General features: G+C 36.8%; 1 protein-coding gene across 2 annotated transcripts in view; it reads left to right on the forward strand.

Moving 5' to 3' along the window:
- Positions 1–1885: 1885 nt before the first annotated feature.
- gfra2b (GDNF family receptor alpha 2b) overlaps positions 1886–24900 on the forward strand; it is a 70078-nt gene continuing 47063 nt past the window's right edge. Inside the window, exons 1-3 of one of the 2 annotated variants that reach the window (XM_058790265.1) lie at positions 1886–2016; positions 2296–2429; positions 12788–13102. In XM_058790265.1, the coding sequence (XP_058646248.1) occupies positions 12805–13102 (298 nt within the window). In that variant the 5' untranslated portion in view covers positions 1886–2016; positions 2296–2429; positions 12788–12804. Of the gene's footprint in view, positions 2017–2295; positions 2430–9749; positions 10722–12787; positions 13103–24900 lie in introns of those variants that run through there. The other variant, XM_058790264.1, reaches the window with a different exon arrangement.

Raw genomic sequence — 24900 nt, forward strand, 5'->3', positions numbered from 1 at the left:
CTAACAGATAATTTAATGTAGTCCATTTCCATGACTGCTTCATTGATTTGCAGTTAATGGCATAAATTGAGCAAATATTAAATATAATTTTCAGGTGCAGAAGATTTTGCATCGGATGAACAAAGTAATGAATATAGATTTATATACGTTACATATAAAATAAAAGGAAGAAAGAAAAAACTAATTAATTTTATCTCAGTTTCTCACTGGGGAATGAGTTAAATTAAATTAAAGCTTAGTCGCTAAGGCAAATGTGCTGAAATGCATTTTAATTAGAACTTTTCTATCGAGTTCTATATCTTCTGAGCCATGGACCAACCCCATCATTGTACCCAGCTCATATTTCCCACAGTCCCTCAGCTCCTTTTTGTGCTCTCACGCTGTCTAATTATATTGATGGCTAAAAAAGCTTTGGCAACAGGATTCTGAAAGAATTGCTTGAAGATATCAGACCAGCTGACAAGTGAAATAGTGCTTGCAGCAGTCGTAGAAAAGAACATTTTGTGCAAAGGAAATTGCAGTTATTATAGTCTATGTAATGCATGTCCCTAACTTAAAGACACAGCGCGTTGACTGATAGGCAGCAAAGAGCAGAGTGTAGATGGAGGACTCTGGGACTCAGGGGGATGCGAATGAGCTTGAAGGGGAGATTTATAAGAATAGGTTGTGACTGGAGGCTTAGAGAGAAGAGATTGTACTGCTTTGTGTCTTTCCTGACTGAGAGAACAGGAGTTTTTGTTTTGAATGAGTGTTTGGGTTAAGAGACCCAGTTTTAGAAGTGTTGAGGCGACAAGGTCAGGTATAAAAATACATCCCCTTTATGAAATATCTAGGTTTGAAGGGAAATGGAAGCATCTGGAATTCTAGACATAAGTGTAGCTTTTGTTGTTGTGATAGAGCTAGCGACAGAATCACAGAAAGGGAAGAAGTAAACACTTTTGTGAAGAACTATTTTTTATTAAAACAATAAAAACAGAGAGAAGGGACTATTGCTTTGTTCCAAAACCTTAGGTAGCTGCCTTTAAGACAGCATCTCATCTGACATTAACATCAGAGAACACACCTGGCTTCAATTAACTTAAATAGTGTTTGGCTAAGCTAATTACGTAACATTAAGCATAAAAATACAAAAGGTTTGAAATAGTTCCCCCAAAAATAAAAATTGCATGAAAATGTACTCACCCTCAGGCCATCCAAGATGTAGATGAGTTTGTTTCTTCATCAGAACAGATTTGGAGAAATTTTGCTCACCAATGAATCCTCTGCAGTGAATGGGTGCCGTCAGAATGAGGGATAAAATGAGTTTATAAAAACAACACAATAATCCACAGGTAAACTACAAGACTCCAGGCCATCAATTAATATCTTGTGAGGTGAAAATCTGTGTGTTTGTAAAAAAAAAAAAAAAAAGCCCATTTTACACAAGTTGATATGATTCTTTAGGGTCTTAATGAAACGTCTATAACATACTTTGGTTAAAATTGATCAATGGTAGTGTAAAAAACACCTTCTTTACCCTGTCAAAATCAGCTCTGTCTTCAGCACGCTGATCTAGTACATGTTTCTTTAAATGCTAGTGAGCTCTGCTGACTCCGCCCCTCTTTTCCGTGGAGTGACGAGCAGACCATAGATATGTGTAGATACCCTAATCAACCGCTCTAGATACCTTGACGCACCAGCCATCTCACATTCACTATAATAATCAATGAATATTCAAAGATATACAAGCTTATAACTTGCTGTTATAGGCGCACACAGTCAATGCGCTCAAAAATTCACATACAGTTCCAAAAATGGCGGATGGCTTACGTATCGCGGCCCATAGAAAGTCAATAATGAGGCATCTAGGTATATATGTCTATGGAGCATACTAACTAGCAAACAATGAATTTGCAAAGATTCATAAAAACCCTCATACTCACATAATCTGTAGATAAAGCTGGATCACAAATGATTCGGTTGAACACAGACGCATTTATGTAGATCGGGGATCGGCACATTCACTTCAAAGCGAAAGTAACCTTACAAAGTTAACGTCTCACATCAAAATCAACTGACATACTTGTTTAGAGCTGTTTGGATTGTTTGTAAACAGTGTTTGATCTGTGCATATTTCTCTCCTGATTCAGACAAGATGACTTTTTCACTGAAAACAATATTATGGATAATGAAGAAAAGTGTTGAAATCTTAATGATTTGTTTTTCACAAACAAGCAGCTTTTCACTTCACATGACACTAACTGATGGACTCGAGGTGTCTGAATTACTTATAGATTGTTGTGATGTTTTTATCAGCTGTTTGGACTCTCATTCTGACGGCACCCATTCACTGCAAAGTATTTAGTGAGGAGCAAGTGATGTGATGCTAAATTGCTCCAAATCTGTTTCAATGAAGAAACAAACTCATCTACATCTTGGATGACCTGAGGGTAAGTAAACTTTCATAAACTTTTGATGAAACGATTCCTTTAAAATACTCTAGCATTATACTGTATGTTATGTTCACAAATTTCTGCATTTTCTGTGCCAAAGAGCTATGCACAGATTTGATACAGGTTACTTAAATAAAACCTTTATATAAAGCAATTAGCGCATCTGCCATAAATTTCTTTTGGATATTATTTGACACATGATGGAGTCCCTCGTGGCATTACAAACAAAATACAGACTCTGAGATTGTCACTAATGAGGCAGGAACGTGTCTCTCAAGACTTTGTTCATAAGTTTGATAGCTGTGCATTAGGTGTGGATAATAAGCAATATCCCACCATATGCTTCCCTGAAATCACTGATATCTTCAATAATATCGTCAGAACTTTTGTTTATTGCAATCAAGGAGATTATGACAATATACATCGTCAGAGGAGTGCTAACGGCTGAATCTTTGCGAGAGGAGTCGTCCTTTGGGAAAGGCGATTTAAATTGGCTTAACGTTAATTAAACAGCACAGACAGTGAGTTGGAGTCTTTGGTATGCTTGATGAAACATGTAACAGTGCTATCGTTGGCCATTTCTAATTAAGTAGCGTATCAAGTTCAAAGGCCTTTCTGCTATTTGTATGGTAATTGTCTTTAATGCTATTGAATCGAATATGTGAAGTTGGCTCAAACCATTACACACATTACACAGCTCACTGGAATACTTGATTCTGATTGGTCAGCCTTGACATTCTGTAGACAAATATTTTTATACAGTGCTAAAATGCATAGCTGGTTGATTTCTCAGCAACCAGTTTCCTACATACAATAGCTGTGGTAGTATTTGCTTGTTTCTTGCATTACTGTATAATGTATTTTTTTTCTTACGTAATATTAATAATAATGTTCACATTAATTTATTTAATTACATATACTAAAAATTTTACTTTATTTAAAAGTAAAAATATTTAGTATCACTAAATCAACCTAAATAAATCAACAAAACCATTTTAATTGGGTTATATCAGGTACAAATATGCTCTTTATACAGCACAGTTCAGTGGCTTAATACTTCAATATTCATTTGAGTTCTTATGATAAACCTGCATTACCTTAAAGCCTCTCCTTTACAAAATAATTGGTCTGGCAATAAGGCAAACATTATTTATAAAATATTATATTATAATATGGTATAATATTAGAAAGATGTGAAAGTAGTGCTGGTTTCAGTTACCCAGATCAAAGGTATGAAGGCAGTTTCATGCCAGGTCAGAATTATTATAATTATGAGATCCTGACTTTAAAAAGCATATTTATTTGTAAAATAATTTTTTACATGTATATATTATAGTGTTCAATATTTGTTAAAAATAATATTGTGAAATAATATTATAATTTAAAGTTATTATTTAAATATATTTTAAAACGTAATTTATCCTGTGATGATAAAACTGAATTTTCATTATCATTACTCCAGTCTTCAGTGTCACATGATCCTTCAGAAATCATTCTGATATGCTGATTGGCTGCTCAAGAAACATTTATTATTATCATTGTTGGAAACAGTAGTGCTGTTTAATATTTTTGTGAAACCGACCGCATTTATTTGAAATGGAAATGCCTTAATATTAAGCCTCATAACTGTTTTCAACATTGATAACAATAAGAAATTAGTCTTGAGCACCAAATCATATTAGAATGATTCTTACAGTTTTTTTTTGACCCTTCGATATATCAAACTAAACAAGCTGCTTGCTAAAACTCTGCCTTCACAAAGTCTTTTCCTAAGCCAGAAGCTGATTGGTTAATTTCCAGAGGACACTTTCAGAGAGTTAGCACAGCCAAATTGCTCTGGTTTTTTCAATAAACCAGCCTTGCAATCCTAGCCATGCTTTACCTTACAATCTTGCTGCTCTGATCTTTCATCAGAACTTACTCTCAGAGCGGTATGGGGCATCCCAAACTTTAATCATCTTTGACCTATAAACCTCAGCCACTACAGTGCAAAACTCCCCACGGAGCTGCATAGACCTCTCTATCTCTCTCATGCACACACACACACACACACACACACACACATAAACAGCAGTTGTTCAGCAATCAATTTACCTGAAGCAGTACCGCTGAAAATTACTTAAGGAGCTCCTCTCTGCATGGCATGCCCTTCATTGCAGTGCACAAATGAGGATGCCTGTTTTTCTGACAATTTGACAGGCAAGATTGTGTTTTTCCCATTTATGGCAATCACAAAACAATGACTGCTTTTACCTAAAGAAGAAAAAAAAGTGCAAATAATTGTGGATAATCGAAAATGACTTTAGACTGAAAACAACAACAACAAACAAACAAAAAAACAACAACAACTTTGTGCATATGCTAACCACTATGTTGTGGTGCTCAGGCAGGAGATGCAGGTTCATATTTGAATTTAATGTGTTCTGAGAGCATTCATACCCTTTCTTACTTTGGTGATACAAGTAGTGTGTAATTGACCTTTTTGGGCTCCTTTGCATTTTTAAATTACAGAAAGTAGACGGAAATGAGGTCATTGAGGTTTCTGCAAGTTAAAAGTGCAAAGGAGCCCAAAAAGTTAAATTACACACTGCTTGTATCACCAAAGTATGGATTCAGAGCACTATAAATAGCAACTAACTAACATCTGTCAGTTATCGTTGTGTTTAATGTTTTGACCCCCACAATACAAAGTACAGAGCTTGATCATAAAACTAAGCATTTACATATCATCTTGATAGGCGATATAGAGTGACAACTGATATTTATATGCATTTAATGCATATAATTGTAAATGCACCGTTACAAAGATCTCATTGATTTGCAATACAAGCCATCAGAATTTCATCTTACATCTTGGCCATAAAAAATATCAGCAACTGCACCAAATTGCATATTTTTGTTCACTTTGGGCCTTCAGGTGTTTCTGCACCTGGAGCTCTATATTCTTATATATCATAATTATGAGTCATACAAACCTGGCATATCAAATATGATTCTCAACAAAAACACATATAAAAACTTTGTATATATCCATATATTTTTAGATTTTGTCTAAAAGTTTAATAAACTGTTCTGTTTTTTAGGACTATTATTTTAAATGCCAAGCTTTACGGGGTTAAAACTGCATTTGGGACACAGCCTGCAGACTTAATCTTGAAATATACAAAATATAATGCAAAATTATGTAAGAATTCATAACCGTGTCAAGTTGAGGTAGCAGAAAAATAGGGAGTTGTCTCTCATTAGCCGCCCCACTGACATGTGAACAATGTGGACAGTCTCTGTGGACAGAGCGTTTTCCACTAGGAAAGTCTGTCACATCGTTTCCTTTCCCATCATCACAAACATCACTGCATCGCTGATGACAGAATAGGAGGTGGAGTGTGCTTTTTCGTCTCACTTTAAAGTCACCTTTGTTTCTGCTGATGACAAGGTCAGGGATTACAGATTTGGAGCCTGGGCAAGGACTGTTGCTGTGTGACTGGTGGGTGATGTGTGTTGTTTAAATATGCCATTGCTTTTGCTATTGTATGTCTCAGAGAATAACCTTGGCATGCAGTCTATGGGCATGTGGTTTGAGTGAACAAACAACAGACTTTTAATAACAAAAACCAAAGGGAATACAAAGTAACATGGAGAAATGACAATAGACAGCGGACAACGAAACCAGGAACATAACTCTTTAAATGCACAACTAAACGAGAGGATCACGAGACACACCTGAAATCAATAGAACACAATGGGAACGTGAACAGGAAAAAACAAATATGAAACCATGAAAACCAAAAATACAAAAACATGGGCATGACATTACGTAACTTGATATTTATGAATTATATAAATTATATGAGATTTTGATTTAATAATTAATGATAATAACATGTTTGACCTTAAAAAGTATATTTAAAAGCATTTTTGAATATAATGAATAAATTGTGTTCACTCACACGTATTCAAGATGCAAGGAAAATATGTTAATGGTTTTTATGTGATGGTTACACCACTTGACATTTTAATACATTTAATCATTTGTAAAGATGGTTTAAAAGCTTTTCAAAAACAAATGAAACCAAAATACAAAACATGTATCCCTAAGAACCTGGCACATGCTTTATAATTTTTTTCTTTATCATCAACACTCATTAATCATGGATGTTTGCATATGCAGAACTGCGATCGAATGGAACTGCCTTTTGCAGACGGCATCTGTCAGTTCACTTTCATGTGTTCACAGCCAGCTCTTGACCTTTCCAATATGGCCGTCGCACAGATGTGTGGTAATTAGGAAGAGCTGCAAATGCAGTTTCTAGGTATTTATATCTATACACACCATCAACAGCAAACTGCATACAGCACGTAATTTTACCGACGCTCTCCATTTCAGCCAGAACTCGAAACTGATAGCCAAACACAGTGAAGACATCATTAAAATACACGGCATGGATTCAAACCACTGAACTCTGAGAATCTCGCATGTTGAGTCACAGAATGACTCAGTCTGCGTAATGTACAATGTAAGATGATGGCTTATGCTGTTGTGTGTGAAATATGAAAACAGGACGTGATTATTGCATCAGATTATAGTGACCAAAACACAGTCAGTCACTCTTTTTCAGGATAGCGGAATGATGAGACCACTGAGCGTGCCAGTTTGATCCTGTGGAGCGAATGCTGATGGGGAAGATTGAGAGACGAGCCAAAAAATATCACATGCACTTAAACGACAACAGCACAACATCCTGCCGTGATAAAGATATTCCATCCTCCTCTGCAGTAAAAGCCTGGCTTATTTGAATACCTCCATCATTTCTACATAGCACATTGAGCTACTGTATATAATAAATATTGACAGGACTGGCAACATCTAGTGTGTGAGACAACAAATCTGTAATCAGCATTTCGCTGTTAGAAAGCCGGAAATCCTATTGCATATAGCACAAAACATTCATTTCCCATTAGAGTAAAATCATTCGAAGTGTTTCACAGACAGTTGCACCCAGGTGAAAGGAATACACCGCTACACAGCCGCCCTGTTAAGCACTGCTGGGGTAAACAGAGCAGATAGGAGGAAATGTACATTACTGATGACTGCATTAGATAACTACATCAAAACGTCTCGGCTTTGTGCAGGATTCTGGGGGACCTTGAAGGCTTCTGCACAACGAGAAGCGAGACAATTATTTTCTTTCTCATAATGGGCTTGTCAAAGGCTGCTTTCTGCTCGCTAAGAGGAGCCTAGGATGTCGTCTTTTATGTCGGCTGCCTGTTTCCCCTCTCTACTTTAAAAAGGCTTGGGGGGAGAATCTGCACGATGACATGTTGACAAAGTAGCCCCGTTTCTCTTCCCTGACGGTCGATTTCAAAAAGCAATGCATTTGTTAACTATATCACTCCAAAATGAGAGGCGTGCATGATGACGGTGCAAATATCAAGCTACTTGAAAATGCTTTCACCAGACAGAAAAACAGTTCTGTTTAAAGTATTTTTCTTTCTGAAACAGACCATGTGCAAATGTTAGTACTCACTTTTATTATTTATTTTACTCACAGCTATTTGATGATGTAATAAAATTAATATCAGTTTATACAGGTTACAAGCTATACACACACACACACACACACACACACACACACACATATATATATATTTATATATATATGGGTAGTTGACAAAAAAAAAAAAAAAAATTGGACTGTGTCCTATGGTGTGACATAGCAAAAATGAAAAAAAAAAGTTAACATACAAATAACATGAGAGAAATGTATCTTCATTTCCATCACACCATAGGACACATTGATACGTCAACTACCCATATATCATATATATATATATATATATATATATATATATAGGGCACAATGCATTGTATTAATATCATAGCATTTTCTGTATTTATTTATTTATATTTTATTATTATTATTATTATTATTTTTACAGGTGTTTCACCTGTATTTTAAATGATACACTTCATTGCATTGTGGGTTCTATAAAATTATAGAAAACTAGCAATAAATATTCTTAAATATATTATTTAATGGGGATTTTCATAAATGCAATATACAATTTCTGCAATAAGAATTATCATACTTGCTTGGAGTGATGATATAGTTGATTGAGCTTTTGAATTTAATGCCTCTACTTCATCTTAAACAGTTTGTTTATGACAGGCAATGTGCATTTACAAATTTACAGATTACAAATATATCTCTGTTTATATGGTTAATTAGCTCAACTCATTTAGAGACACCATTAAATAACTAACATTTCCCTTATGTTCACATTTAGACATGCATATTGAGCTGTTCAAACATAAGCTAGAATTTTCAGACCAGTGATTTAGTAAGTATGAAATGAATGAATGAATAAATGAATGAATGAAACTTTTTACTCTAGTAACTAAGGGTAGACTTGATAATAATAATAATAATAATAATAAAACTAACAAAAAACTGACAAAAAAACGTCTTGCGTTTGCACATTTGTGACAGCATGACAGCCTGTAGTAAATAACATGTGATATGGGGTACGTTGTCACAAAAACCTGTCATTATATAGTGCATTATATGGATTTTAGCAAAATATAATAATTTAAACAACTATAAAATGATAAAAAAAAAATATATATATAACAGTTTTGGTCAACAGACATAAATAAACAAAGAAAGAAACAAACAAACAAACAAACACACACACACACACACACACACACACACACACAAATAAATAATATAATATAATATAATATAATACAAAATAATATAATATAAAACACAAGACAACCTGCACTAACAAAATGTGATAATTGCCTAATAATAATCTGATGTTTATGAAAATATTTGTGATGGATGGATGGATGGATGGATGGATAGATAGATAGATAGATAGATAGATAGATAGATAGATAGATAGATAGATAGATAGATAGATAGATAGATAGATAGATAGATAGATAGATAGATAGATAGATGTTGCTATTTTAATGTTTAAACCCATCATATAAACCACATTTGACTTTTGACTCAAAAAAACTTATATTTCAGAGACATTTTGCCCAGCCTCTTTCAGCATTATATTGTCACTAAAGTACTTTAACCCACATTTCACCCTAAGCAGTCGAAATGTAACTGGCATCAAATCCCATTCTACTGTATATACTAATAATTCTCACTGAAATGTGGCGAATTATCCTCCATTGACTTATCTTATTAAGTAATTTGAACATTCAAAGTTATTATGTTTAATAATACTAAATGTGAGCTGCTCCAATGCTGGAGAAGGAGGGGAAAAACAACCCACCAAGAGTGTCAAAAAGTCCTATTTGTGGAGCGCAAGGTCGTCTCAGACATGACTGTGCTATGGTGCGTCGATGCCCTTGTGCACTCAGCCAGTGCGCAGCGCTCAGATTCATGCGGTGATATGTTTTCATTGCGTCCTCTCTGACGTGAAGAGCGACAGAGCCCCGAGGGTCGGACATGTAACTTCAGTTTCGTGGGAGAAAGCATTTCCCTGCGAAAACAGACGATAAGTGGAAGTGGAAGTGCCCTTTCCCTGTTTGTTTTCTTCTCTATCACCGACTCGGAAAAACTACGGCAGTTCTGGAGCCACAGGCACACTGGTGGACACATAAGGATTTTCTGATGAAAGTCAAGGTTGTCCGGCTTAAAGTCGAGGTTATCCAGCGAGGAAGATTTATTGCTTCTCACAGGAGTCCGGAGAGATTTTTAGTTCACGCGAACAGACAACTTCTGTTTGAAAGAGCTTAAATATGCGTTTATACGAGAGAGGAATAACCGGTGATAATATGAAAGACGTTCTAAGTTTAGTCATTTGTATCATAACATCTCTGAAATTAAAGTTTTAAACATCTAACGTTCGTCTATTCAAATATCAACCAAATTTAGAAACGCGGGCTCGTGCTACCTTTTTGTTCCAAATTTGAGGAATGCTTCGACGCTCTTGTGGAAAGGATAAGTTGTACAGTTTCATCAAATAAACGTCAATTGGTCCTTTTTTTCTTTCTTTTTTTTTTTTTTAATAACTTGCTTCTCAAAAGTCCCAAAAGGAGATATCCAAGTACTGGAATTGTACGGTTTGAACTATTTCTGACGCTATTTCATCCAGCGACTGACTGTTGGAAATGAACCTGAGGTGTGAAAACGACGTACGTTAAACATCCGTTGGATTTGTCGACGAACATTACCAGATTCTGGGATCGTAACAGCTCACTGGGAGTTCGAATGGGATCTATCATGATTTTACTGAATATTCTGAGCGTACTGTTTCTATTGGGTAAGTGATGAATCGAGTGTTTCATAAATGATACGAGAGACAAAAAATAATCCATGAGGATGAAAGAGTGACGAGAACCTACGCGGACAATAATCTATCATATTGAGAGAGTGTAGACATATGGTTTAACTGCCTGCGTAAAGTAGACATTTGACGCTCAAATAGACAGTTTACAGAATGAACTCGCTCTTTCATACTGGCAGCCCTCTATACTTCAATAGTCTCATCTCTCAGTCAGAGGGAAGATCAAGATTAAACAAACTGTGTAATATTACAGAAACTGGGTTTACGTTGCAATGCAATACTTGTTATTTTATGATGCAGTAACCCTTTCCCAACTAGAAGTAGATTGCTCGTTATTTAGAAGAACTTCCTTGTTACGTGAGCTATCAGGTCAAAAGGTGCTGAGTGTCAAAACTTAATCGAAAAATGGAGTGAAAATGTTGTCAAAAAACAAACAAACAAACAAACAAAAAACTAGCTTTTCAAGACGCTGAAATGTAAACATTTCTGAGTTTAAAAACAATTGAGTTTAATTGAGTTAATCCAAAAAAAAAACAACAACAAAAAAACAAACAAGAACAGTGCAACATAAATTTGCTGATTTGTTTATGATTGATTGACTGATTGATGAATGGTCTAGAAGGAATGGGGTACATACATTCAAAGTACATAAACAATTTTAAGTGTACAAAAAAGGCGATCCCAAAATTCAGAGAAACCAGAAATTGCATTCCTCTCAAGTAACCATAGCAACAGTACGCAACTCGTTCACTTTCAGTTTGGATCGATGTCCTATCAAACGCTATACCGGCGAAATATAAATACGTGAATATTACATATAATTTTTATTAAAGAACCACATCTCAAATATATCACCAAAATAGCAATTAAAACTACAAAAGACAGCTTTGACGATACGGCCACAAGACGAACCTCAACAGATTGTGCCCATTAAGTATCATTAGTTGCAATTAGTTACTTATGCTTAAAATAGGCCTGCATAAACTTATGCCTTTCTGTCGGTCATGTGGGCTAGCTAAATTTAGGCCTAGCATGTGGTAAATTATCCAAATGCATTAGCCTACTATTATTTATTAAGTGTTCCTTTGTAACATGTGAAAGCAAAGCTCTAGTTAATTAAAGAATGTGTTTACGTGCTAATTACATAATGACACTTTTGGGAAACATGCTATAGAGATTTAGTACTACTTAATTGCTTATTAACGTGTTTTGGGAAATCTAGTCCAGGTTATTTGAACCCAGAAACAGAGAGGAACTGTCCATGGTGTTGAAAACTCATGAAAACCTCTTAAAGGCTTATAATAAAATAACTCTTACAGGTTTTTTTTATTTTTTTAAACATCCACGTTTTTAGGTTGTACCATAATTCTATAGTCTCACATTTTAAATGTTTTACTTTAATGTTTTCTTCATAATGTGTTTGATATGACAGTAATGTTGAGTAATTCAATTCACTGCCATCTGGAGCAGTTCCTTGCCCCACCGACAGGAGTCGCATTAGGGTTTAATGCTTTCTGCTTTATCACTGTGGGACAAAAATGGTAACTTAGGACTCTCTTGGGACTCTACAAAAATACCGGTTACACTTTATTTTGATAGTCCACTTTAGACATTCTACTAACTATAAGTAACTTTGTAACTACATGTCAACTAATTCTCATTAATTTGCATCTACTTGTCTACTAACTCTCAGAGTAGTCTGTTAGGGTAGGTTTAGGGTTAGTAGAATAAGTTGACATATACTTGCAAAGTTTATTATACTCACTATGTTGTATGTTGTGAACCTATCAAAATAAACTGTTAGAAGTTATTAAGCAGACAGTCTACTAATACTCTGATGACTGCTAGTTGACATGTAGTTGCAAAGTTACTTACTGTAGAATGTCTAAAGTGGGCTATCGAAATAAAGTATTACCAAAATACCAAATAAATATTATTGGTTTTGTTCTTTTCGAAATGAAGTCATATTAAAAACAAATAAATAAAAACTTCATTCACACCACCTCTTACCTGGTCTGATGATGCCCATGTCCTTCCCACAGATGAGGTAGTACTTTCCATGGCCAGCCATTCTGCCTTGTCAGGGCTGGGAACTCATGGTTGGAGAGCCCCCATGGACTGCCTGAGGGCCAGTGAGGTGTGCAACCAAAACTCACAGTGCAGCTCACGGTTCCGCATCATGCGCCAGTGCTTGGTAGGTCGTGACAGGACTACCATGCTGGCCAACAGGGAGTGTCAGGCTGCCCTTGAGGTGCTGCAGGACAGCCCCCTATATGACTGCCGCTGCAAGAGGGGCATGAAGAGGGAGCTCCAATGTCTGCAGAGCTACTGGAGTATTCATATGGGTCTCAATGAAGGTAAGAATGTGTTTTTGATCTTAAAGTGTTTTTATGTCCCATCCTATGTGCAAGCCATTTTTGAAGGTTGATTTCTGTGAAAAGTGTAAAAACTGTGGCATTGTTTGTTTAGGAATCTTGCTCAGCTCCAAACAATTGCTTGACCAATGGTGTGAGTATGGGGCGGGACTATCTATTTGGTGAACAGTGTGACACACTTTGCCTAAAAAGTGACTGTTCATGCAAAAATGAGCATTTGGTCTTCATGTACATCATGTATACATGGGTTGCCAGATTGAGGACACGGAAAAGGAGCAAGCACAATTAACCAATAAGTTGATTTATCCTTGTTGTAATGTGCTTCTGGTCATAGAGCTATTTGGATGAATGCCACAGCCTTTCAGGTAGGGGCAGAATCTGCAATCTCTGACACAGTTAGTTTGCTGGATTCCATGGCTGCAATATGCCATGTTTTCCAACAACTGGCAACCCAGGGTGTTGAAATACTATTGGGTAAATTAGCAGTGGGTGGAAACCACCAGACCAAAACAAAAGCAGACATTCTGAAATTGAATGCATATTTCGAAGTTGCATTGTTTTTTTGGAAAAAACAAGTATGTGAACTTAGCATGTTTCCTAAATATCTGCAAACATATTATGGCATTTTTATTTGCTTTAGTAAAGTCAATTTAAAATTTAAAGTCAATTCAAATTATGATACAATATCTTTAACTAAAACTATATATAAAATATGTTTGAAATAAATAAAAATAAATACAAATTGAAATAAATAAAAATTTAAATAAGCTTCAGTAATATAAAATACAAATTTTAGACAAAGATCTTTAAGATGCACTAAAACTACTAACTAGAAATAAATTAAAGAAAATACATTAAAATAAAATTAAACAAACAGTGATAGTTCAATAAAAAAGACTAATAAAAATGACTAAAATGACTGAACATTTAAATAAAAATAGAATTAAAACTGAAAAAATAAAATAAATCTATAATAGTATAAAAAATAATGCTACACTGCTGTGAAACACAAAATATGATATTTTGAAAAATATTTTTGTCCATACAATGAAAGTCAATAGGGGCCAAAACAACAACTGGATTCAACTGACTTTCACGTATGGACATTTTTCAAAATCTCTTTTGTGTTCAGCAGAAGAAAGTCAGTCAAGTCAAGTAGTTCCCACAACTTTCTAATTTGTTCCTTCATTTTAATTAAATCGTGGCCACAAATAAAGAATTAATTCCCTTGTTTTAGTATTATAATTCTTTAAACTAAAACAAGGGTATGGAGTAATAAAACAAGTGAACAAGTTCTTAATTTCTGGCCTTAATATGTATATTTTTGTCTTCATGTCATGTCTGGGGCTCTGTAGAAACGACAGGCTATGTTATTTTAGTGTGAACTGTTCCTTTCAGTGATATTTGAAATATTGTGCATCAAAATGTTTTGGTGTAACCTTGCAGACAAATGACTATGAGTTGCTTTTCCAAGTGCTGCATAATAGATGATTTGTTTTTACTTGACGCAAGGGAGATTTGTAGCATAGATTTAGGGCGGCGTCGATGTGCGGAGCAGACAATTAACCAGATTGCAGAGAAAGTCAACGCATACCTGCTCTCTTTACAGTCAGTCCATTACAGAAGCGTTCAGACTACTGAAATGGCAGTTAGCATTTGCCTTTGGGAGTGTAGGGGAATCATTATAGGATTTAAGCAGTGCAAATCGGCCTGAATTATAACCCATCTGCTTTGGCAGTTGCTGCGGGAGCCACAACAAATAGGGTCCTATTGATGCGAGTAATCAGAGAGCCTTTTAAAGCAACTGCCCCTCTCAAGTCTGGCATTTCAATGAGGCATTGTGGACTGCTGGGCCTGCTTACTGCCTGCTGAGGTAAGGGGAAAAAATAAAAAATCACACAGCTTCCTTTCATCAGAAGCTGTGTACAAACAGATTAGGTACTGCAGAAAGTTAATGCCATGCAAATGTGCCACATTCCAACCCTCACGTTAGAAGAAACAGAGAATAATAAGTGATGCAACAGACATGTTGGCACAGATGAAGGCATTCATAAAAAAGCATTAACAATTAGCAAAAACTTGTTTGGGTGTTCCAGAAGTTAAGAAGCAACTTGTACTTATATGAACTTTGCCTTCAGTTTCCAAACAAACAATTTGTTCTTTGAGCTTTTCTCTATTGAAAATGGTTGGACCCAGTTTTGTGTCCTACTTTGGACAGCTCCAGTCCTCATTATGATGTTTTTCTTGCGACTTTGCTCTTCAATCCACTACAGTCATTTCACTGGCTTCAGAAAAATACAGGCTGCTCTTAAGCGATGGTGAGGGACCATGCAGCAATGATTGCACCTTGACAGAACTCTATCAAATCCACTGACTCTACACAATTGGCCCAACGAACACTCAATAATCAGCCAAACTAAGAGTGGCCCCATCAAAGGTTCATCTTTCTGCCATTCAGTTTGAATGGAATGGATTTTCTATTTCTAAAGAAACAGGCCTCCATAAAACAAAACAAAAAAAAGGCCCAATCTTGGTCAAACTGAGTTAGGATGTAGAAAAAAAAGAGTAACATGGGAACAACGTTGGAGTGAGAAGGCGCTGAAGTTGCCGCAAGCTCAGAGGTTTGAGGTTTTGCCAAAGCAAGCAGGAAGCCGGAGTTGTCCCTCATCGCAGTGCTAATACGACTCAGTGCTCTGTTGGAGCATAACCCCTTCGCCTCGATCGCTCCCTCTTGCTGAGTCCAAGCCCTCGCAGCATGGGCAATATTCATTCTGATCCATAACACAGACAGGCATGTTGTGGCATTCAGAAAATGACCAACAGACACTGCCAACTAGGATGCCTGGGACGTCTGCTCCAGATTTAGAAACACAGGCCTAGTTGTGATTTGCAATTTACATGAAGCTCTCCATCTCCACTAAAACCTCCCATTGACCGGGATTTACAAACCTACCGGATTTTTGAGGCCAAACATCAAGTGGTGAAAGCAGAACTGTTAAAGGAATAGCTCACCCATTCACCCTTGGCCATCTAAAATATAGATGAGTTTGTTTTTTTGGAACAGATTTGTAGAAATGTTATATTATTTTCTTAACAATGTATCTTCTGCAGTAAATGGGTGCCGTCAAAATGAGCTTCTAATAAAAACTTCAAAATATTCCACAAGTAATTGCTTCCTGCTAAAATATGAGTTCTTAACCATAATAGTGCTTGCAGTGAAAAAACAAAACAAAAAAAATCATCTTGTCTGAATCAGGAGAGAAATATGCACAGATTGAGCACTGCTTAAACAGTTATAAACAAACATGTCGGTGGATTTTGATGTGAGAGGATAACAGGTATGAACATTTTTACTGGAGGAAACATTATTATGGATTATGGACTCATATTTTGGCCAGAAGCACCATGGATTTGTTTCTTACAAACAAGGTTTAAGTTTCTCAAGATGTTAATTGATGGACTGGAGTGGTGTGGATTTCTTGTAGCTTATTGTGATGTTTTTATCAGCTGTTTGGACTCACTTCACTGCAGAGGATCCACTGGTGAGCAAGTGATGCAATGCTAAGTTTCTCGAAATCTGTTCCCATGAAGAAACAAACTAAGCTAAGCAGGTTTTTGGCTTTTTTTTTTTTTTTTGTGAGCTATTCCTTTAAGCAAGAAGCTCAAAACATTATGTTAAACGAGCTGTGGTGTCATGGTGACCCTAAACCTAACATTTTGATTTGTTATTGCAGATAACAAACTAAATATTTGGTATTCGTATTTGCTACTGTACATTTTAGCTGGATGGCTTGTTTGCACTGTCAATAGTAGAACACTAATGAATACATTAATAAGAAACATTTAAGTGATTATTTCAAAGCGTAATGATTAGTTTGTGCTAATGGAAAGATAATGGCTGTTATAATTATTGTAAATGATTTGATAATTAAGCATGTTTGTTATTTTTATGGGAAAAGCACTGCACTTCTGCACTGCACTTTTTAAAATATAATATGGAAAAATGTAATTTGCATTTATTACTGTAGGGAGCTATTTGTGTCTCATAAAACATTACTTTTGCTGGTGTAACCAAATGTAAAAATAATAATTTATTAATAAAACTGTTAATCTTGACATTACCACATGAAACGGGATATATACATACTGGATTTGTATTTGTACACCATTAAATCTACATTACCATTCAAGTATGGGGTGCAGTAAGATTTTCTATGCAGCAAAAAATACTTTTACGAAAGAATACTTTTATGCAGCAAGGATGCATTAAATTGATCACATTTGATTTCAATAAATGCTGTTCTTTTGAACTTTCTATTCATCAAAGTATCCTGAAAAAAATGGATCATATGATACTGAAGACTGGAATAATGATGCTGAAAATTCATTTTTGCATCACAAGAATAAATTACATTCTAAAATATATTCTAACAAAGCAAAAGTTATTTTAAATTGTAATGAAACGTCACAATATTACTGTTTTTACTGTATTTTTTCATCAAATATATGCAGCCTTGGTGAGCATAAGAACCTTCTTAACGACATCTTTCTGACCCTAAACTTTTGAGCGTATTTACTGAACCCAACAAACATAAAATGTTCTAATGGAACATCATAGTTTCCAGCAGAATAAGAAGAATGCTGTATAAAACAGATATAGAGCATGGAATGTAATCTACACTAAACCTAGTGATTTCCCTCTCCAGCTTCATTTTGACAATTTTAATAGCATAGTTTTGCTGGCATGTAGTTTGCCTGTATCTCTGTCATTGAACACTGGGGGCAATTATGTAATTACAGTCAAATTTGCGGCCTATGACCTTAGCTTGAGCCTATGCAAATTTGTATTATAGCCGTCCATGTTAATTAGGACATTATACTAGAGTTTAAATAAGGAGGCTTTAGACGTTAAATAAAGCAACTAAGAATGTCCTCCGACATAACTATGCCTGCGACTACTTCTGTAATGCAAAACTCGAAATTACACTAAATACAAGCCAACACAAGCACATGAGCAGACTGTTGTGGTTAAAATGTGTAAATTGAGAAGAAAACACAATCAAACAACAATCTTTTAAAGTATAAACAGATATTATAGTCAATGATAGTGAGGTTAGTAATTTTCTAAATGAAGAAAAGCTCAACAGCTGTTCATTGTTACATTTGTGCCATGCGATGACAATACTAGCTCAGAAATACAGCAGTTTATGAGCTAAAACAGTACCTGTTATCAATGCACTGACGTAAAAAATAATAATACTGTTTCATGCTGTTATTTAATGGACAGCATCCATGATCCAATCAAATCCCGACTGATCTCATCATATATTTTTTTCCTCATTTCCTCACTGAAGTAAATTTATTCCTGTTAACTAAATATGCAGTCCCACATGCACTCTGCATTCATAAGTATTTCAGTACATAATTATATTCGTAATCAAAATATTGACATTTTGTCATAAGCTCTAATTTTAGCAACATTCTCTGTGAATGGTAATGATACATGAGCGAGCCCATCAGAGCAGTCAATGAGTCAGAAAATAAATATATAAAATAACAGCCCATCGTTATGAATTTACCAGGTTTACTTGCGCTGATTCTGTACTTATTACATTCCTACAGCTTATCAGAAGATTAGTATTAACCAAGCGAGGTTTTATGAGCTAAATTGATTGAAGATAATTAGCAAAATACACCAGATAGTCCAGGATTTCACCGCAATGAAGGTGCAAGTTTTAAACAGCATGCTTAATCAAATATCAGTGTATTCCACCCTTTCTCAGAGCTTTAATTAAACAAGCATGTAGATATCAGGATGGGAAAAGGGCAGAATTCATTAGCTATTGTGCACCTGACAAATTGTGAAGCAAAACTGGGCCTCCGCTGCCAAGTCATTTGGTATTTGTGGATTAATGAATCTGCTTAGACTCCACAACAGATTTACTTTGTTCTGTCTAGGCAATGTATCAGGCAGTTGTTCTTTGTTTGCTAATTGCATCCTTTGATTCCCACCAGGCACAACATGGGGGAAACGTAAGCCCTACCTCCTCCTGAAAATAAGATAATAACTCTCTAGACTCTTCGGAGATATTTTCATAATAAATCTTACCGTAATGAACCATTTCTCATCTAGCCCAACCTTCAGCATCTTACTTTGCATTGAATATTCAATTACTCAACCCCATGCAAAATTAAATATGCAAAATTAAATCACTTTAAATGGCATTTAGGTCAATTGGTTTGACCCTCATTATTTATAATGACATTTATGATTTTTTTTGCATCCATTTTACATGTAGATTGTATGTATCTCTCTACACAAGAACATCTTTAGGTACATGTATTTTGAGGTTCACAATATATTATTATTATTATTATTATTGTTGCATAAAATAATATATTAATATAATATGATATAATTTTATATATGTTATAATTATACATGTAACCAAATCGCCTCAAGGTTACATATGTAACCCTAGTTCCCCAAAGGAACAAGACGCTGCATCGAGACGCTTCGGGAACGCCTTCAGCGTGACCATGCTCTGAATCATGTGTGTGATCAGTCCAATGGATGTGTGCGACGTCACGGACGGGGTGACGTGTGACCAGAAAGCTATAAAAGCACGTTCGGTGGAGACAGCGGCAACTTATGCTAGAATGAGGGAAGCGCTCGGAAGTATGGCAGGAGACGCAGCGTCTCGTTCCTTTCGGGGAACTAGGATTACATACGTAACCTTGAGGCGTTCCCCTTCAGGAACCCGAGCTACATCGAGACGCTTTGGGAACGAGAATGCCCACGCTGCCAGACTTTCAAGTCCCTGCGTAGTGTGTATTAAATGGCACAACTACGGCAGAAGGACGGAGGAACCAGGAGCAATACGAACGTTGAGGTTGTAAAACATGACGAAGGTGAGAGGCGTAGACCAACCCGCAGCATTACTTATATCCTGCATAGCCACACCTGACAGGAAGGCCTTGGAGGCCGCCACACTTCACCCCCAAGGGCGAGGGGAGACCAGAGGACTCATATGACATAGAAATGGCATCAACAATCCACCGACTGAGGGTCTGCTTAGTGGCAGGCAGACCTCTCTTGGAAGGACCATAACAACTGGTCAGACTTCCTTCAAATGGCAGCTTTGTGGTCGTATGCGTCCAGTGCTCGCACTGGACACATACAGTTAAGCTTCTGCTGGTCAGGCTCCCCGAAAGGCTAACAGAAAGACAGTCTTAAGTGTCAGAACTCAATCTGAAACCTCCTCTAATGGTTCAAACAATGGTTTACAGAGAGCCTCCAGGACCATGGTCAGCTCCCACGGGGCAACACAAGATCATACAGGAGGCCTCAGCCTCAGCGCACCGCGGAGGAAACATGTAACCAGGGGGTGTCTTCCCGAAGACTGACCACCAAGAGGGCCTGGCCAAACATTCTCCAAACCTGACACACCACATCTGGGTGGAGTCTCCATTCCCCGGGGCCATGGCCCCTGTCTGTGTCGACTGGTTGACCGCACCCCAACCGTTAACGTTACACGACAACAAGGAACTCCCAGCACCAGGCCCTGTGACAAGAACCAAGGTTTCCTCCACATGTCTAAGGCACGAAAGCATAGTTGATCATGCGAAGTAGATTTCCCCTTGGGGAAAACCCCTTGGTCTTGAGCCACCACTGTAGGGGTCTCATGTACAGCAGGCCAAAAGGTATCACGTTGGATGCAGCTGCCATCAGACACAGCAGTTTATGAAACTGCTTGACAGTGAGTGACCGGCCTTCTTTGACTCTCGCGACTGCAGTGAGGATCGACTCGATCCAAGCAGGAAACAGCTGTGCCTGCATCGTGGTCGAATACCACACCACACCCAGATAAATGGTCCTCTGTGATGGAGAAAGCACACTTTTCTTGGTGTTTAGTCTTAACCCCAACTCTTTCAAATGGGCGAGAACGACATCTTGATGTCAAACCACCAACTGCTCTGATTGAGCCAGAATCAACCAATCGTCGATATAATTGAGCATGCAGATGCTATGGAGTCGCAGTGGAGCCAGAGCAGCATCCACTAGAGGTCTTCACGGAGGAAGTAGGGTATCTATATTTTAAATGGTCAGCCGGGTCCGGGTCGGGTCCCAATCTATTACTTCGGGTCCCGGGTCTGTTTGTGAGCGGGAAATAAGGTGAAAAAAAACAAAACAAAAAAACAGGCGTTACCTCAGCCGCCAGAAGTAGAGCGTGGGCGGAGTTAATGTAGCCTACTGCAGGCGGACGGTGATCATGGATTCCTTCATGAGTGATTTAAAAAAAAAAAAGCTGAAACAAAACTGAAGAAGAGATGCACCTGTCATTGAACACGCACGCAGTAAAGTGTAACGCACTTCTTGTTCTGCACGTTTTTTGCTAAAAAATAATTGCTCTGAGTCTTTATTACAACCAGCAAAAATTATTGTTATTGTTGTTGAAACGGAACAGTCGAAGTTGACTCGAGATGGAGAAAAAAAAAAAAAATGCAAAGTTGCATTAGTCATCCGTCACTGACCATAACAGCATGTAGACTTTTAAAGCAATAATCAGTGGATTAAGAAGGCTCTTTCAGTCAGCAATAGAGAGGAACGAACAGCCAACATGGATGGAAATTGTCTAGGAGGATTAATAGCAGTTTGCTGTGCAATATGTGCTGATCAGGTGTAGTCGGGTCTGTGTCTTCCCAGCCGGGTTCGGGTCCAACTTTCAAATAATGGTCGGATCCGCGTCAGGTCCGGGTAGTACATTTAAGGCGTTTCTCGGGTCTGCACGGGTTCGGGTCCCACTTTCAAATAAAACACGAGTCCGGGTCGGTTCGGTGCAGCACATTTACAGGTCTCTTCAGGTTCGGATTTTTGGACCCGTGAAGACCTCTAGCATCCACACACTTCGTGAAAGTTCGAGGTGAGAGTGCAAGGCCGAATGGAAGAACCCGATACAGGTAAGCTTCGCCACCGAAAGCAAACCTCAGGAACTTCCTGTGTTGAGGAAGGATGGAGTATGCATCTTTTAGATCGATTGTGACAAACCAGTCCTCGGACCTGATCTGACAACTCACTTGCTTGAGTGTGAGCATCCTGAACTTCAATTGCGTGACTGAGCGGTTCAACTGACACAGATCTAAAATCGGACGCAACGCCCCATCCTTCTTTGGAACAATGAAGTATTGGCTGTAGAACCCGGACTCTCTGTCGAGAGGAGGGACCACCCTTCGAGAGCTGACTCGGCGTGCTTCGCCCCCAAACAAACAACGCAAAAGGCTGTGTTTATCCCCGCCTGTGATGTAGTGAGGGCAGGGAGGAACACACAACTTAAACTGTTGTTTGCTTTTATCACCCCCTTTATTCGACTTATGCTTTGCTTTAGGCATTGCTGTATCGTTTGTGAAAGTGACAGACAACAGTAAATAAGACATACACACACAGAGCGCTTCACTGAATGACAGAAGCTGCCGCAGTCTCCACTGCATGTGCTTTTATAGCTTCCTGGTCATACGTCACCCCATCCGTGACGTCGCGCCCATCCATTGGACTGATCACACACATGATTCAGAGCATGGTCACACTGAAGGCTTTCCCGAAGCGTCTCGACACAGCTCGAGTTCCTGAAGGGGAAGTGTATAACTGTTATAGATATTACATATTTGTATTATTACATAGAATATGCACATATAATACAATCATTTAATATATTGAAAATAATAAAATCCTATATATATATATATATACCCTACATTATTCAGTTATGTACTAAATTTTAATTATGTTTGAATTATTAAATCTTGTTAATATAACATTATTATAACACTTCTAAAAACTCAGTAAAAGAGTCAAATGTGTATTAATATTACACCACAGTGTTGATGTGTTCCATGCACTTCTCAATATTTAACACTTGCTATAATGATAAGTTTCTCCTCATTTGCTAATATATGAGAGTCTGAGTCTGGTTGTGTCTGAGTATTAAACTTCAAAAGCTTCCTCTAGTCTCAATTAGCCTTTAGTAGACTAGTAAAGAGTCTCTAAAATAGCAAACGCAGAATACAGAATACACTTTACACACAAATACAAACGAGTTCACTTTGACATTACAAGTTGTCACTTACATAATTTGTTCAACCAGGGAATTTATGTGGTCTAATTGATTTTAAAAGAAGAAAGCAATTTCAAAAGCATCCCCTAAAGTCTCTTTCTGAACAGCGTTGTTGTTGTTCTGATTACTGCTGACTGGTTTGGTTCATATCTGGGGGTGGCAAGAGAAAAGAAACGCAGTGACAGAGCCATGCTCAGCTAGACTGAACCAGTTCTGATAGTGATAATAATAGATCAGGCTCATATAAGCACAAACACTTACATGCTGTTTGTGACAGACACCCTTTTCTCATCACATACATCCACCTGATCATCTATAATCTGCTTGTTTTAGTACATACATGCAAGTCTGTCTAAATGCAACTTTGCCTTTTTTGCATCAAATTTAATCCAGTGCATGTACTGGCAGTAATTATACATTGTAAGGTTTCAAAAGCTCAAAATGTTTTATTCAGTCAGATCCTGGTGCTTCTCAATAATGGATGTGACTAATGGATTATTTTTCTAAAAATCATGGCAGGGACACATTTTCCTAATGGCAGTTAAAGTTTTTTGCAATGCTATAAGGCAGTATAATTGAGTTGTGTGGCTTATAATAAGTTGCGGCATCACATGTGTATATTTGGAAGGTAAGAACATCATGAACTGAGGTTTACTCAAGAGCCCTTATTAGACATCAGATGAGCTGGTGTAAGAATTGACACACTAAATGTTCCAGAGTAAAAATGTGCCACCACTATTCAAGTTTTGCTCTTAACCATAGATGTCACTAAATCATCAATCATAAAAGACATTTATTGAATGAATGGTGCTAATAAGTTGGACTTTTCATCTAGATATCAATATTTATGAGATTTATTCCATCCAAACAGTTTTGAGGGTAACTGTTATATTTAATTATTTATCCTTTTCTGTCATGAATGCATTTGAAATTTTAAAAAGGCATAGATTTAAATGGAATAATTGATTTAGTATTTTACATTTAAGTCATATTTAAAAATGTATAAATAAATAAATAAATAAAATGATATTTCCATCATCATATCATTATTAAAAAAAAAAATATATATATATATATATATATATATATATTATTATTATTAATAATCTCATCACTCATCTCTTCCGTCATCACTTGACTTCATCTTCAAAAAAATACAAATAATAAAAAAAAAAACCCTTTGCTTTCTTTCCTTAAAGCTGCAGTCCATAACTTTTGGTGCTCTAGTAGTTAATAAACAGAACTGCGTCCGTGTTGCGGAAGAACATTGTGGCCGGAGCTACTTCTCTCTGTTAATGTCTATGACGAATCACGCTACTCCGTAGCGGTACCTACCCGAACTAGTCTAAATAATCCGAATATAAACACTTATTATAGGTGCACCGTAGTGATTCAGGACAAGCCAAAAACGCATTTTGGAAAATGGATTCATGGTGTACTCGCTTATTATATCAATTTTGTCAATTTTGAACACAAAAATGTTATGGACTGCAGCTTTAACCTCTCCCTGTCTAGCTAGTACTAATGCTGAACAATGCTTGAAACTTTGTATTGCAAGCACTTCCTGTGTCTATTTGCCTCTTTATAATGAATCGCTTATTGTATTCCTCAATTGTAAGTCGCTTTGGATAAAAGTGTCTGCTAAATGAATAAATGTAAATGTAAATG

The sequence above is a fragment of the Onychostoma macrolepis genome, chromosome 10 (genome assembly GCF_012432095.1).
Source record: "Onychostoma macrolepis isolate SWU-2019 chromosome 10, ASM1243209v1, whole genome shotgun sequence".
NCBI classification, from domain to species: Eukaryota; Metazoa; Chordata; class Actinopteri; order Cypriniformes; family Cyprinidae; genus Onychostoma; species Onychostoma macrolepis.